Source organism: Rattus rattus, chromosome 8, assembly GCF_011064425.1.
Source record: "Rattus rattus isolate New Zealand chromosome 8, Rrattus_CSIRO_v1, whole genome shotgun sequence".
In the NCBI taxonomy this organism is placed as follows: Eukaryota; Metazoa; Chordata; class Mammalia; order Rodentia; family Muridae; genus Rattus; species Rattus rattus.
In genome coordinates, this window is record NC_046161.1 from 79,783,608 (window position 1) to 79,800,347 (window position 16,740).

General features: G+C 40.4%; 1 protein-coding gene across 1 annotated transcript in view; it reads right to left on the reverse strand.

Moving 5' to 3' along the window:
* Positions 1–16,740, reverse strand: part of Ibtk (inhibitor of Bruton tyrosine kinase) — a 64,770-nt gene that overhangs the window by 35,495 nt on the left and 12,535 nt on the right. The window contains exons 4-13 of the mRNA XM_032909520.1: positions 16,525–16,649; positions 12,685–12,795; positions 11,134–11,304; positions 8,957–9,074; positions 8,689–8,869; positions 6,841–6,964; positions 4,670–4,847; positions 2,894–3,071; positions 1,330–1,932; positions 453–539 (exon numbers count right to left, since the gene is read on the reverse strand). Of these exons, the coding sequence (XP_032765411.1) occupies positions 453–539; positions 1,330–1,932; positions 2,894–3,071; positions 4,670–4,847; positions 6,841–6,964; positions 8,689–8,869; positions 8,957–9,074; positions 11,134–11,304; positions 12,685–12,795; positions 16,525–16,649 (1,876 nt within the window). The remainder of the gene's footprint in view (positions 1–452; positions 540–1,329; positions 1,933–2,893; positions 3,072–4,669; positions 4,848–6,840; positions 6,965–8,688; positions 8,870–8,956; positions 9,075–11,133; positions 11,305–12,684; positions 12,796–16,524; positions 16,650–16,740) is intronic.

A 16,740-nucleotide genomic window follows, 5' to 3' on the forward strand; every position in this document is an offset into this window, starting at 1 on the left:
CATGCCAAGTAAGCCACAAAAAATGTCAGTTTCTCCTTCCCCAAAACTTATCACCTCTGAAGTATCAAAGACAATATTTTAACAATGTATGTAGAGTATTTATTCCTGGAAAAGTATAGTAAGCAAACCCTTCATCCCTGAGATGAAAATACACAATCTGATAGGGGAGGAGGTGAAAATACCCAATCTGATAGGGGAGGAAGTCCGCATAAACTCCCACTTATAAGATTCATAAGTAAAGAAAAGGAACAGTTCAAATGCCTCTCTTTATGTGAATAAAACAGAAAGAAGGACTTCCTTCAATCACTTAAGCAGTGAGGGCTCTTTGCTCAATGACTCCCCTCTCAGTGTTAGGTGTCTTCTCCTTTCCCATGAGGGCCGAGAAGAGTCCGACTTCCATCCTGGGAACCAGAACTCTAGCTATGCAAAGCTGATCCTCATTTACTACTTACCATTTTTTCTGACTTAGCTTCAGTTTATTACCAGTTTTCTTCGCAATAACATTAATTTTTTCATTTTCATATCTGACTCCATCTAACCTATCAAGGAAAAATACAAATTAACAAAAGGTGAATACAGTCCTCTCCTAAGACCAACACACAACAAAATCTAACAGATTTATTACAGTTAAACACAGTTATGTCATCTCCTAGAAAGTAATAAGAAACCTCATTCCAAGCCATAATAAATCAGTTTTAATTAGAATTTAAAATATGCTTAATACCCTTTCTGAGAAGCCACAAATGAAAGCTGTGACACAGTCTTTTTTACTTTCCAACAGGAGTCACTGCACACCCCTTCCTGCTGCTCCAAGCCATGACAGGTTAGACTAGCACAAGCAGCTTCACGTGGCAATCGTGTAAGGGAAAGGGACCATCAATACTGATTTGTGGTGACGGGCTGTGAGACACGTGATATAACTCCATGCAAGCCTTTATCAATTAACACAGGCACTTTCCACACTGAGAGCCTGAGGTCCACAGAAACCTGCCCTGGCCAGGGTGAGCAAAGCAACAAGGCAGACAGTGCGCAGGTCTGAGACCAGAGAGCTTTCCGGCCAGCACACAACAGGACCTGCCACTCTTCCACTACACGCTCCCCGCACAGCACTGGAGCCCAGCAGCCACCTTCCTGTTCTTTCATTTAAATAAGGAGTCTCTGAGTGATGACTGCCAGAAAACAGCAGTGAGGGAAAGGTGTGCAGCCATGTACTGCTACCCCAGAGGCAGAGGGAAGCTGGAGACAGGAGAGTGACAGGAAACACAAGCAACCATGCTTCAAAGGAGGTCTGAAAGAGGAAGCACCGGAGCACAGGATGAGGAACTGTACCTGCTACTCAAATTACTGAGGCCAAACTTCTTTGCAACATTTTGCAACATCTTTACAGGATCATCTTCCCCAACACCTTTTCCCTTCTTAGAAGACTTGGGTTTGCTCTTCTGCCTTTCACTGAGTGTGTGAGCCTGGTTGCTTCTGTACACCTCAAATGCTGACTTCTGCTTATCATCCACATGGCAATTCACAGCATGCAGATGAGACTCTGGGGAGCCCTTAGAGTCCTCTGACTTTTTATTCACGATCATTCTTGGTTTGAAGCCATGCGTTAAGAAGTCACAGGTATCTGTGTACATGAACTGTAAGAGGTATTCGAATAAGTCAGGATGAACTTTCTCCACCACAAAGAGATGGCACCCTGCAGCATCTTCGTCTTTCCGGTAAACATCTGTCAGTTCTAAAAGAGTGCCACCTGAAAGGAACAACTTCTGGAAGAAGTCAGAGCGCACTGCCAGAACGTATTTATGTGCAGGGAAGAGTCTATTGCCAACTTGAAAGGTCACGTCATGGAAGCTGTCCATTTCATCTGTCTCCCTCAGGAGCTTGCCAAATTCTTCAAAAAAGGAGGATGAAGACACAACTGGAATTTCATAAAGGCTAGAAATGAAGCAAAGATAATTACTACTATGATGAAAACAAGGAAATGGATCCCAAACTGATTCTCTTGAAAAGAAATGGTTGACTTAAACTGAACTTAGAACAAAACACTCAATTCTGGCATTTGGTATAATACAAGAATATCACCCCAAAAATGTTAAATATTCTATCAGTCTTTCTACTCATGTCTGCATAAGGTTAAACAACTGAAAACAATAAAAACAAGAAAAGTTCCCAGGTTTTTCCTTTCTCACATAACTTATTTGGGAAGTGGAGAAAAAAAAAACAGAAACTAAGCAAATAAAACTAAAAGTCATAGTTACTCATGCAAGTGAAAATATATATATACATATATATGATCAGTCTACAACCCTGAGTGCTGTATGCCCTCCCTATCACTATCAAGGGAAGTGATTAATGCCCTTGCTCTGCCTCAGACTGGGAGGTTTCCCAGCTTATGACACTTTCAGTGCTAAACTGGGGACCTGGGCAAACCACAATGGATGGATGGTCACCCAACGTCCAGGTCTTCCTCCCTCTTCAACGATGCCACTGGTGCTGCTCTTCTCTTTCTCCTAGTATACTTAGAACACATGACCATACCACCTCTTTCTTGTCAATTATCATATTCAAAAGTCAGAAACTTCTACACACTACCTCAAAAGTATTTATAGTACATTCTGTAAAACCTAAGACCTCAAGTATAGCATGGACTAAAGACAGATCCTATGTGGGCATACACATTTGTCTTCAATGTTTTCAAAATCAGGTATAAACTAAAGGGAAGACACACTATCCCCACTGATTGCTCTTGTACCATATCCATTTGCTGACGGTCTCTACAGATCTTGGTAACAGCTCCTCAATTAAATATGCATCAGGAGCTACTGAAAACAACACCAAAAAACATGGTCTAATGATTATTCCTTCTAAAAACATAATATATTAAAGACAATTATACCTTGTTTTAGGGTCTGACTGTAGGATTGCAAAGTTGCACCCACTTGGATCTGTGCTGACACTAACAGCTCTATGGGCAAAAGGAAGTTTCTCAAGTCGAATTCTTTCATACACACTATTTGTATCAGAGACACAAGACACATCTGATGAGGAATGATGTAGGTTTGGTAAAATGTCTGCTAAAAAGAAAATAAACGAACTATCATTAATCAAGGCTGCAATGAAATTAGAGTAACTAGAATAGAAAAATGATGTGAAAATATAAAAGTATCTTTCATACACATGAAGTTCTTCTAAAGAATTTAGAACCTCTCCATCTTCAACATAGCATTGCGATCTGTGTAATTACACAGAGAATTTTCAGAATTAGCCATAATTTCTTCTCCCAACACACACACCTTCCGCACTGCAGCCGCAGTTAACCCTCAGACGGGCGTGCCTGCCTACCCTAAGTCTGCATGAACCTAGGTGTCACTGCACACCCCCTCCATTCTCCTGCAAGCACTGAGCAAAGACCCAAAGACCACACTGTGCCACCACTGTGAGTCAGGACACAATGTCCCCATCCGTAAGAAGAGTAATGAGAACATGCAATAAAAGTATGACCAATAACTAGTCAGATCCAGTCTATAAAAACAAAGTATGAAATGTTTCCATGTAGACATGGCACCTATAACAATTATTCTGATGACAGTAGAATTTTAAATGAGAAAATAAACACAAAGACTATTACTTTAAGTAAACAGAAATAATAAAAGATGATATAGATTGGGACTAATACAATCAATCAGGAGAGGGGAAAAGGAATGATTAAAAAAAAATTAAGACAGTGTTTAGCAGTTAAGAGCACTGGTTGCTCTTCTAGAGATCCTGAGTTCAATTCCCAGGAACCACATGGTGGCTCACAACCATCTATAATGGTATCAAATACCCTGTTCTGGTATGTTTGAAGATAGTGACAGTGTATTCATATACATAAATTAAGTTAATAAATAAGTTAGTAAATTAAGAGAGGAGTAGCATGACGTGGTACCTGCTAAATGTAAGGGAAGGGGACGGGGTCTCACAGATAGCTAGTCACCAGGACAGAAAACACTGAAGATCAGCTCTGTGAGCATGAGATCATGGACTCTGTGTCAGACCACTAAGAGAATGATGCAAAACTCTGAAGATTCGCAAGTCTTCTTACAAGACAGACCCACGCTCTAGCTACACTCTCAAAGGCAGTCTATTCGAGGTTCCTGGATGTCACCATGTTTCCTCTAAGTCTCAGCTATTCCCATCCCCTGCTCTTAAGAAACTCATGAGTACTTATATTAGTTATCTGTCTCAGGGAACGCTACGTAAAAGCTATCTCTTGGCTCTATAAGCTGTCAATCCCATATTTTTACACCTTGCAGGTTACAGACTTGAGTCATCTATAAAAAGATAAAACACAACAAATCAATATAATGTAAAACTCCCCATTTCATGCTTTATAATTTTGAAGCGTTTCTAACAATGAGCAGTCATAAATGCTCTTAAGACACTCTAAGCATGTAACAAGTGACTCAGTGACTCGAGAGGACATAATGAAAGACCACGATGCCAAAGAATATATTAAATGCTAATGACAGAGAGGGACACTCATGCCCTGTGCCATGCGTGACCTTACAGTCTGTGGCAAACAGGTGCTGAACTAACCACACAGACAAATACACAGCTTAGAGGTCAGCAGAGGGGTACCCAACACATCAAAGGTTGACTAGGGTACTTTAGTGTAGTCATACTAACTGACCTTTCTTTTCAGAATTCTTTCTTTTGTCTTCAAACCATTTCCCTTTAAATCCTTCCCCATCCTGTGTGACAAACAGAATCTCATTTCTATTTAAAGCAATATCGGAGATTGAGACCTGGCGAGGATAGGCCCATCGGCACTGCTTCAGAGAACTGCTGAGCGATCTCCAGCAAAATACCTGTGAGGAAACCAGAGCACAGCACAACATAAAGCACACAGCATCACATCAGTTCAGTGACAAGCACATCTGAACTAAAAACAGCATTGTCAGACTAAAAGCCTTAGCTTGTGTGTTTCCATGGTTACTCTTCCACAGCAAAGAGAGAGACTACAAAAATCAAGACGATGTTAGACTACACTTTTTAGGAAAGTAGATTATGCCACATCACATGTTAAAATGTGTTTCAGTGACACTCCTGAAGGAGGTGCTGTTTCCCACATGACTTGCGTGGGGCAAACAGTCCTGCTGGAATAATGCAGCACACGAGAATGTTAGAGTCATGCTTTAATGTCAGATAATTACCAAACTCAACCTAACCCACTCTCAAGGAGAAAAGGAAGACATACTTAATTATCACTAAAAGAAGCTTAACTAAAGAAGTCACCGCAGTGTCAAGCTTCTCAGAGGTTCTGGGCACTGGAAAGGGAGTACTGCTAAGTTCGCAGAGGATGGAGGGGGAGGCTGCAGCTCCACCTGCAGCACCAATGCCTTTGCCTGCGCACCTGCCATGTTCTAAACGTAAAACTGCTCGGAGGTGCTGATTGGTTTAAAGACACACTTCCTAGTCAGCCCAGGCTAGCCTGAGAGGAATGAGTGCCAGCCTCCTTGTCCTGTAAAAGGGATTAAAGGGCTGCTCCACCATACCCAGTTAAAACTGATGATTTCCAAAAGTATGGCTCCTCATAACCACTCTTTTTGTTTTTTAAAGGAAAGCACAAAATAGTACCTGCCAACGTCAGGCTCCCACTAGGAAAATAATGGCTACAGCTCCTGCTTAGGAACACACAGCAGGTGGAGCTGCAATTACATCTTCATGTGTCTGTCTATCTGTGAGGGGTGGGGCTGAAACAGGGCCTTCTGAGCAGCCCAAGAGGCACTGACTGTAGCAGCAAGTACAGCCTCAGCCTCCAGCTAGGACCACAGGAACGCACTGCTATGCAAAGGTCGTGGTGCTGCACAGGAGAGAAGGGACACTCTGTAACACTGGCAAATATGCCAGGCCTGATTGCTCAGTTCCTAAGATGTGAAGGGTCCGACCACTACTTATACCTCACAAGATAGTTGATGTCATTGTTTTATAAGAAAACTGTTTTCCTAGCCACAGAGTGTAATTTTATCAGTGTTAGTAATATATAATACACAGTATTAAACTTAAATAAACTTAAGCTTTATAATACCATTTAAATTTAAAAGATATCTATAATTTATAACATAATTTTGAGTCTGTATTAAGCATATCTTTATGTAAAAATATATTTTAGGACTGGTGAAATGGGTTCCCAGGTAAAGCTGCTTGCTTAGCTTGATGACCTGAGTTCAATACTCAGGGCTTGTGTAGTATGAAGAGAAGAGCTCCCCTAACTCTTCCTTTGGCGTCCACATAAGTGCACCCCAGCATCTGTGTGTTGTGTATGTGTGCTTGTACGTGCATCTGCTCACACAAACATAATTTGAAAATTAAGATATTTAACCCTAGCTTTATTAGAGAAAGGTATTGATACATTTGCACAAGAATAAAGATTATATTTAAGAGCTAAGATCTAGAAGAACACCGCTGTTTACAGGTATAGTAGAATAAAGGGCATCGTAGTCTCTGCACACAGACACATACTGTATATACACTTACAGAAAACCAAAACTAGGACAATCCTTGCAATTATGGCCAAATCTGTAATACATTCTCTATTTACTGTTAAGAGAAATAATTGACATTTTCTTCTATCTTTCAATGCTGTTGATCAATATTCAGTTTACATACCAAATAATTCAAACTTCTTGTTTTCATCTGATGAACAAATGAACCTTTAGGCTGCAGTGGTGTGCACCACTGGGTTAGAGACAGTCCTGTGTCTCTGCAACCCTAGTTACAATAGGATGTCACAGAAGGGTAGGGGCACCAGTGGCAACCATCCAAAGCCAATACTGATCTTTAACAGAAAACGCTACTCACTCTCCCAGCTCCATCCATAGCAAGGATGCATATTTTCTGACCCCCATTTTCTGTCAAGTGTTCAGGATCAACCTTGTATTCCATACAACCTCCAGAGACAAGAACCTTTTTCAAATTTAGTTGTCTGAGTGAAAAAGAAAAATCATAATTAACATTCTCTAAAGCACACACGCTGAATTTCATAGAAACGACCGTTGAAGCAGTGGTTGCTATGCTAGGGAAGACAGAAAGGTGCCACTGCACTCACACAGTCCCTCCTCCCAGGCAGCTCTTCCTTCCTATGGCACGACTGTCCCCTCAAAGCTCCACTCCATGAGTACCCAGACCCTGCTTGCTAAGTAAGATACACGTCCATTTAGAGTTTCGTGCTCTGGAATACTATCAGCTCCTAAATATAACTGCATCTTAACAGAAAAAACTAAAATAAAATAGAAATGAGAACTGAATCTGGCCAGACCTAAGCAGGCACACACGCCATGAAAGTCACGGTCACTGCTAATCCCTCAGCCCTTGGCCGACACTGGAGAGCCTGCCAACTGCTACTCTCCCACTGTCTTTCCTCTCAGTAAGTTTACTTGCTTTGAAAAAACAAGTTTTCAAAGTTACCGTTAGTACTTTCATCTCTATCTAAACAATGTCTTTCTGAAAATTTGAAAGGAAGGCATATTTACACAATATGTTCAAAATGTTTTATAAATGCTGATTAAAACTACAACTTAACTCTCCAAAAGTCAGCTCACACCTATTTAATTGGTTCTAAGAAACACGTATGACCACATTTCCATGATTCTGAAACTAAAATGCAACCTACAACCAGTGTCACTAGGGAAGATAGGATGTGGTAAGTGACGTCTGGCGAACTCAGCTTAGAGTTAACAATGTGATGACATCACCATCTCGCCATCGCCTTCACATGGGCAAGAACAAGTCTGTGGCATCCACATTTACATCCCTAACTGCCTTGTAAATGAGGCAGTATTTCCACAGGCCACGTTACCTTTCCCCAGGGATCAGCTGTAGTTGTGCACTGTTATGTCCATGCTTGGATGACCTACTCTAATGAGATATAGTAAAACGGACACTGCACAAGGCTCTGAGACACCAGTCTGAAAAGGAAACAGTTTCCTACAGAGGCAATTACTGTGGAAAGACCTGAGACAACACACTGCTGCTGTCAATCAGACGCAAATCAATCAACTATCAGAAACACAAGACTACTTCCAAATTATTTTTAAACACCTATGTTTTATATCACTCTAAATAAAACCAGAGGTGAAGTCCTGAGTTTGTGTATAAGTACAAGGCAGAGAATTACAATTGGCATGTGTACCCATGCCTAAATTTGATTCTGTATTCTCTGGTATCCCAAGTACCAGCTAGTCTACTCCACGTTACTCCAGCATGCTCAACAACAGCCTGCACTGGACAAGAGCAGCAGCACAGTGAGATGGAAGGAGTAAGGCTGGACAGAGCGTTTATGGCAATGATCCTTTTTAGTACATAGTATATAAGATATCAAAGCCTATAGATGAAATAGTGATCATGTTATAAACCAAGAATGATGGTTAGCCTAGTTATGTGTACCAGATACATTAAAAAGGAAACTAAACTCTGTGGGACATATCTCAGTTAAATATGATTCAAAAATATTATAATTTGCAAGCAAAACTTTTATATGCCCACTGGATCCTTGTCCAAAACCAAACATCATCAAAGAGAAAGCGTTCTTAGTTTCCCTTCATTCCGTCTTCTCACAGAGCACAGCATGCAGCTGTCAGCTGGTAAGCAGCTAGAGCGCTGACTTCTTATGTCTTAGAGTGACAGGCTCCTTCCCAGAAATGTACATACTTAGTTGCCATCTTCTTGCACTGATAGTCTGCAAGTAAGTAAATATCGCCTCGTGTGGTGACACAGACTGTGGCGCCATCACTTGCAGCTACCAAAGACACGGCGATATCCTTATGGTGCAGGGCAGAGACTTGGCGAGGAGTGGTGACACACTTTTCTCCATTGGGGTCCAGTAAGTGACCTAAAAATGTACACAAACAAATGCCATCAAATGCCTATGCTAAGATCATACTGCAGTGTTTGGATATCACCATGAAAGATTTCTTACCCAACTGTCCACCATTCAGTCCCAGTGTGTAAACGGCTTCTCGAGTCCACAGCACTGTATGAAACCTGCCTGCTGCCACTCCAATGATCGTCCTTCCTTTCAGATATTTTGCCTGTATCTATTTAAATGACAAGTAAGACTGCAGTTGACTACGTATCTAAAAATCTAGTGCAATTTTCTCTAAGATACAAGTACACCCTCCTCATTGCTTCGGCCTTAGCAACTGCTAACACATTCATCACTCATGACAAGACTCAAATCCTCAGAACACAGTGATGCAGCCACTTTCGGTCATCAGCATTAAAAACTAACTAACCAAACTAATTCTGTATAAAACCCAAATCGTTAAAATTTTAGCAATAATAAGCAATATACAAAACAGCCATTCTTACATACATATATAGTAACTTTTAAATCTGAAATATCCACGGTCTCACAACAGTAGCAAGCTTGACATTCCAGCCCGGAGGCCTTTCTTCCAGGAGGGAATGTCTACCCACCAGAGCAGCCATCAGCCTCACCATCCCACTCCTGCTTAAACTGTCTTCAAATACTGTCACGTGACCCCTGCCTGGAAAATCAAAGCTTTTTATCAACTCAGAACTCCACAAAACTAAATATCCACAAGTTGACAGTAAGTTAGAGAACAAAGATCTTTTTGAAATTATCTAACCAGACACTCCACACAAATCTCCTGGAGTAATACTACTGACCCATTAGCAGTCCAGAAGAGAGTTAGACTTCCATACTTAACTAAAAAGGTCAATTCAATAATAATTTTAGAATCAGAGGACTAAGCTAAAAAGGAATTTAACATATAAGACTTAAAGTGTGGTACACTGAGAATATCTGTCTTAGGTGATGAGTCTAATTACACATTAATTTGGAGAACTCTGCATTAATTAGAGTATTTCCATGGACAAGGTTTCTGTATTTGGGGAATGGGCACCTTCTGATGGTGGTCATGTGCTGGAACGGTGGACCTTGAACCATATACCCTCAGGTAAGCAAGCAGGTGTGACGACATCTGAGTAGACACATTAAATAAGCAAAGGCTTTTTTGTAGTGCTTTGCTTGCATAGGTATATGTTATACTGATTGATTTAAAAAAAATAATCATTTAAGTTTCAAACTAAAAAATTCCAGAGTGGAGGGTAGTAAACTTAGGTACTAAAAATATTGTCTAGCTTGTAAGAATTTTGACTTCAACCCTAGAACCAAAAAAAGAAAAACAAAATGAAAACTCAAACCAGGCTCATCTCTGCTTCTAATACTACGGCTAAATCTACAGCAGGTGAAATGGGTCACGGGCTAAGAGCTCATTTAGTTCGTGTGGAGACTGTCGCTATGAGTTCAGTTCATGGGGCCATGTCAGGCCATTCACAGCCACCTATGACTCTAGGTCTAGCCGACTCTTCTGACGTCCAAAGTACCTGCCCTCTGGTGCACACACACAGAGACACACACATGCAGACATAATTTTTTTTAAATCTTCAAAAAACTTATCTCTGTGGTAAGTTAGTAAGTAATCCCCAAAACGCCCAACGTCCAATGTGCTTTTATTTTTAACTTCGAATGAATGCAAATTTGTGCTGTAATTTTCTCATGGAAAAAGAAAAAAGTGGGAACCACAGGAAGCCCTGAGTGAGGGAGACCCTTAGCTAAGTGCACTGTTGACGTGGGCACAGACATGCAGAGGGAGACTAACTCCTCAGCCCCAAGGAGCGGCACAGACTTACCTGACCGAGACGCCCGAGTATGAGTTCATGAACCGCTGACAGTGTGTGCACAGATTAGCAACTGCAGCTTCCTCCCCCTCCCGGACTTACAGCCTGAGACTGTAGCCTACAAAACCTCCTACCAAGACCAGCTAAGCCTTTCCCTTTGCTGCACCTAACAAACGTGCAGAGGCTCTGGGATGCTGGTGGAGTAGGTTACCCTCATCCGAGTAAGCACGTGACCACTTGATTCAAGCTTTCCTACACACAACTGTATGTCCTTTCTTCATTCTCACTGCTGCCAGCCACGGTCTGGGGCCCAAGCAAGCCACATGGGTCAGATCAAAAAAGTATGCGTCACTGAAGATGAAGTTAACTAAGTAATTACTCCAAAAGTTATGACTTTTATCCATGTTTTATAGCAAACAAACACTTAACTGGTTACAAACAGAAGCTTACCTGTCTGGGTACATTACAACTGGAAGGTGGAGGAATAATTCCTAGTTGGTGGAACGTGTTGAGACCAAATGTATAAACACATCCATCTTCAGTTAACACAACAGTGTGATCCTTGGCAGCTGCCACCTGGGAACAACTGTGACCAGACAGTCCTTCCACAAGCCTGGGGACCTAGGGAACAAAGTCAACTTTATTAGAATACAATAGTCTGTACGAACCATTTATAAAAATGCACACAGAATCTCTGGCATTATATCCAAAATGCTATGACTATACCTTCAAGAGTTTAAGTCTCCATCTCATCTAAGAGCAGGTAAGCTAATGAAATTACATTTGTGGCTTATGAGCAAAATAGATAAAAGACAGTAGTGAACTTCAATAAAGTAATTCAAGTGAGTTTTAAAACATTTTTAAAAATTCTCTTCTCTCTCTCTCTCTCTCTCTCTCTCTCTCTTTGTGTGTGTGTGTGTGTGTGTGTGTGTGTGTGTGTGTGTGTGTGTGTGTGTGTGAATCACATGGCACATGTGTGCAGGTCAGAGAAAAGCCTGTGGACCGCCTTTCTGTGACTCTGAGTGGTCGCTCTCATGCCAGGCGTAGCAGCGCCTGCTTAGGCGTCCTGTGAGACTCAGGTGATTTAAGCCTGTGTTGCATCCCAAATGTAGACTTAGAAGGCAAGAGCAGGGAAAAAGGAGCCCCCATTATTTGATATTTTAGGGAAGAGAGACATGAATACAGACTCCCCTGAAGGAAGGAGCAAACCATTATCCTGTTCTCTGGAGCCACCTGCCCTAGGCTCAAAGCTCCCCTTAGTCACCTACTAGCTATTTGATTTCAATCAAGTTTAACTTTTTACCTCATTTCCCTTATCTGAGAGCGAAGCAGTCAATCAATGGTCCCTGCACTCGCAGGACCACTGTGAGACATACTAAAAGTGACAGCAGCACACCAAACCCTCAAGCAGGGAAGGTTATTAACGAGCTAGCTGTCTCTTAATAGATGACAAACACGCTAGACGTCTTCTCATTAAAAAAAAGCAAATCAGCCTTTGCCTGGTATATAATAAACTAGATTCCTTCCAATTACCACTAAGTTTTAGTAACATAAAAACTCACGTTCTAATTATATATAAGATACAGTTCATTTTTTAGAGCACATATATTTTAACAAAGTAGTTTAAGGAAACAAGCTACCATTTCAGAGAAAAAGGTTTTATATTTAATCAGACCTTTAATTTCAACTCTACAATTTATATATACACATATAGATAAGTGTATGTATGTATATATATATATATGTGCATGTATATATACACATATACACACATGCACATACTGTACATATATTTCCTGACTCAATATTTCCTGTAGGTCAGATATTTGAGATACTTTCACTGTATATCTAAGTCTTTAATTTGTATGCTATATAATAGGAAACAGATTTCTTAAAACTATTGTTAATTTTGTAGATTATGTTGGCCTCACAGTTGGAACTAAGTGATGTTTCTAATTCATCATGGCTTTACTAACATCTACTATGGAACAACTCAATTACCAAACATGTCTGCTCATCTCCATGGCCTAACCGTCCTCCTCGACCATGGCCACAGGTGTAAACCTGCCCTTGCTGGGACAGAAACACTGAATGAAATTTGCAAAGCACCACCTAAGGAAAAGCAGAATTACGTTATTAAAACAGTCTGGAGAAAATCCTTTTATTTTATTCTTTAAAGTAGAATATTGTTAATTGTATAATTTATAGTGTGCTCACTATACCATTCTCTTTATGAGTGTTCTAAAATAAAAATAAGAACTATAAATGCCTCACTTTATATAATACCTGTGTATAAACATCCAATGGGAGGTGAACATAAAAAGCAGCCAAGTACGAGATTAAACATTAAGTGTAAGCTTGCAGGCCTCAACGACAAAACGTAATTGTCCTTTGTTGTCCAATTTAATGATGTATCAAACAACAAGAACTGAGCAGAGTGCAAAATGGAGAACAAAGATTATCATATAGAATCTATGCTATTAATAAAACAGAAACATGGAAAGAGTTTTTAGACAGCAGTCATTTGACTAATGCACAGTTGGGGAGAACTATGTCTTTTTTGATCTCTGTTTTTATCAAATACAGCTTCAGTATCATTAGAAAGCCTTAAAGAATTTTATGTGTTTTCAAGTCTTTCTCTTTCCCACTTCCTTTCTCAGGTCCCAAGGCTCCACCAGCTGCTGACACACTTAGCACTCAGAGCCTCTAGGAGCAAGCGTGTGGGGGGCAGACTGTACCATTAGAAAGTAGAAAGAGTAAGTTCACAGGAGTTTCAAGCATCCTGTGCTTACAGGCTAGCCCACAGGCCACATTTGCTGCCCTCACTGTAGCACTACATGGCTCTACCTTACTACTCTCCAACTCCTTCCTTCTTAAGTTACAGACTCGTGAAAAAGAAAGAAGGAAAGCCTAGAATCCTTCTCCAGGAAGTCATAATCCTTTGGAAAATAAGAAAATTATAAGGTGAGCTACATAAACCTATGAACACTCAGGCATCTATAAACACAACATGTCTGTCCAAAAAGAGTAACATAAAATACTCATTTAGCTGTACTACAAATTCCACAAGTAAAGGCAAATCTAAATCTAATCCCAAGGTTTTAAACTTAAAATATATATACAAAAAATTATTCTATGAGTCAAAGCAAATATATGTGGTTCAATTACATATTATTATTCCATTCCTAGACAATCCATGATAGCAGAACCTTTCATTTTTGTATTTTTAATCAATCAGACCATGACATTCAGTTCATTTGGTATCACACTGCAGTCAGCTCTTGTTCCAGTGGCTTAACTGTGCTCAGCAGGGAGCCATCCAGTTTCTTCTTCCCAGACTGAAGCTTAGAATACGCTCCTGTCCACAGAGCTTGTCTATCTCATAAAACCTCTTTGATCCTCAATTGCTTCACGGATACTATTTCCCCTCATTAGTGAAGTTTTTGGTTTTTAATGTATTGTTCTAAACTTCATAGCATCAAGTAGAGTAGAATCAGTTTTTTATACTGCACATACAACAGGACCATTAGATAGACTCACACTCTAGGTCCCTCCCTTAAGGGTCCCATTATTCCCTAACTGCTTGCCAAAGTTCCCTACTCAAGCCACAAAATCTAACTCTACCACAAAAAACCTCAGAAAAGGAAAAATATTTTTCCAATACTCTAAATCAGTAGTTTTCAACCCATGGGTCTCAACCACTTCGTGGTCCCATGTCAGATATCCTGAATAACACATATTTAAACTATGATTCATAACAGTGGCAAAATTACAGTTACAAAGTAGCAACAAAATAATTTTATGGTTAGGGGTCCGCACAACGTGAGGAACTATATTAAAGGGTCACAGCATTAGGAAGGTTGAGAAGCATTGTCCTAAACGGTCAGTCAGCAACAGCTGCGGATGGATTACCATTTTGTGCTCTGCAACAGGAAACTGAGGAGGGATGGCCGGCCCCATATGGAACCCTGGAGGAACAACTCAAGTTAATGTGTCCTCAGCACTGCTTGCGTGGGGACTATGCAGTGTACACTTTCCTTCCACTCCTGCTCTGTCGGCTCATCTCCCTCATGTTTACTATCGACTCTGACACCAGGCTCAGGATTTCCACCCTTTCACTATTGTAAGTTTCTTCAGGTTTAAAGAGAGCTTTCTTTAGGACACCGACATATCATTCTTAAATTCATTAGTCTCTTCCCACTCCTATACAAGCTCCGATTCCTGGCCTTTCAAAATTAAACATTCTCTATAATTAACTTTTTTCATTAAAAAAAAGAAAAAACTTGCTAGTTATGACCCATCATATCATGACTTTCAAATTAAAGAGTGTAGTCTCTGTGCTATTACACTGAGGCTTAATATAGTGTTCACATCATTTACCATCTACTTTTTTTTTTTTTTTTTTTTTTTTAGTTAAATAGGATGGCATTAACAATTACACCAGAAGAAACATCAAAACCAGAACTGTCACAGGCAAGCCGAACTTGCACGGTAAGTTTAAAAACTGAGAGTTCCATCTTCAAATATGGGCTAAGGGTCTGTTATGACCTTTGGCTCCTATTTTGGGTCAAGCAGAAACAAACAAACAAACACACACACACACACACACACACACACACACACACACACACACACACGGACTCACTCACTAGAAAGTGAATGAAATTATGGAATAGAAAAGACCTCACATTCTAAGTTACTGAGAGTGGATTTTCCCAAGGATGAATCAGCTAAACTATTTAGTTTAATACAATATAAAAACTAGTAAGAACAAAGATAAAAAGTGAATACCAGCACGGGAAAGAGCAGCACTAAGGAATCAAGTTAGACACTGAGGTCACTATCCACAGGAGAGCTAGAAAGAGGCCTGGCAGGAGTATGGCAGTCCCCCAAAGGATCTTGTATAAAAGACTTGGTCCTAAGGTTGGTGTCACAGGACAGTGGTAGAAACTTAACAGGGGAGGCTAGTAAGAAGTAAAAGATCATTAGGGGAATGACCTCCCCAGTCTTTCCTTCATACTCGCCCTTGGCTGGCTGCTGTTAGGTGAGCAGTGTCCTTTACCACTGTCTCGGACAGGCTATGCTAGTTCACCAGAGCCAAACCACAGAGCCGACTAAACATGGACTCCACAACTCTGATCCAAATAAATCCTTCCTCCTTGCAATAAATCCCAGGCTTTTTTTAATAGTACAGAAAGATTAACATAGCTCATAAGACAAAGATGAACTTACATGATGTGAACTGTAAATATCTTAGCATTAAAATGAGGACAGAGTAAGTAGCAAAAATAAAGCTTCAACTTGTAAAATTTAAATACTTTTCAAGACTGCATAGAGTAAAATGAAAACGAAACTGAAGAACAGAGTAACATTAAAAACAGTAACACACACAGAACACCAGAGAGCAGCTCTGACACACACACAGAACACCAGAGAGCAACAGTAACACACACAGAACACCAGAGAGCAGGCACATCCTGATGGTGACACAGTCTGTGAAAATAAAACAGGTCACTCAGCAAAGCTTCACAAGTTACCAGCTCAAAGTGCACAGCCACTCATGTTTAGGAACTCAGGACCATACAGGAGAAATTACAGCAACATGAAACACATGCATTTGAGAAAAAATGCCCTAGCAACTCTTTCAAACATTTCATATGTCCAAGGTACCTTACAGTCCTGATATGACTAAGGTTGTTACAGTAAGAAAAAACACAGAAATAGGAGTTCCTAATGGATCGCATCACTAGACCTTCAAAAGAATAAAAATGTGCAAAATCCAAAGTATGAAATACAAAGCTTGCCTTCTCCCTCAAAGTACACAGATGCCCCTGAAAATACCTGCTTGACGTAAACCCTGCTCCTGGAAAACAGGTCCAGCAGCTCCGGATGGTGTTTGCTATTCTGGCTTCCGTGGCCCAGAGTGAAGTTTGTGTTATCTCCCCAAGTATAGACTTCTGTGGGATCTGAAATAAAAATGAAGATATTTCTTATACTGGTAAGGTTTAAAGGAATTACACCTTAGCCTAATTACAGATACATAATAATCATCAGTTT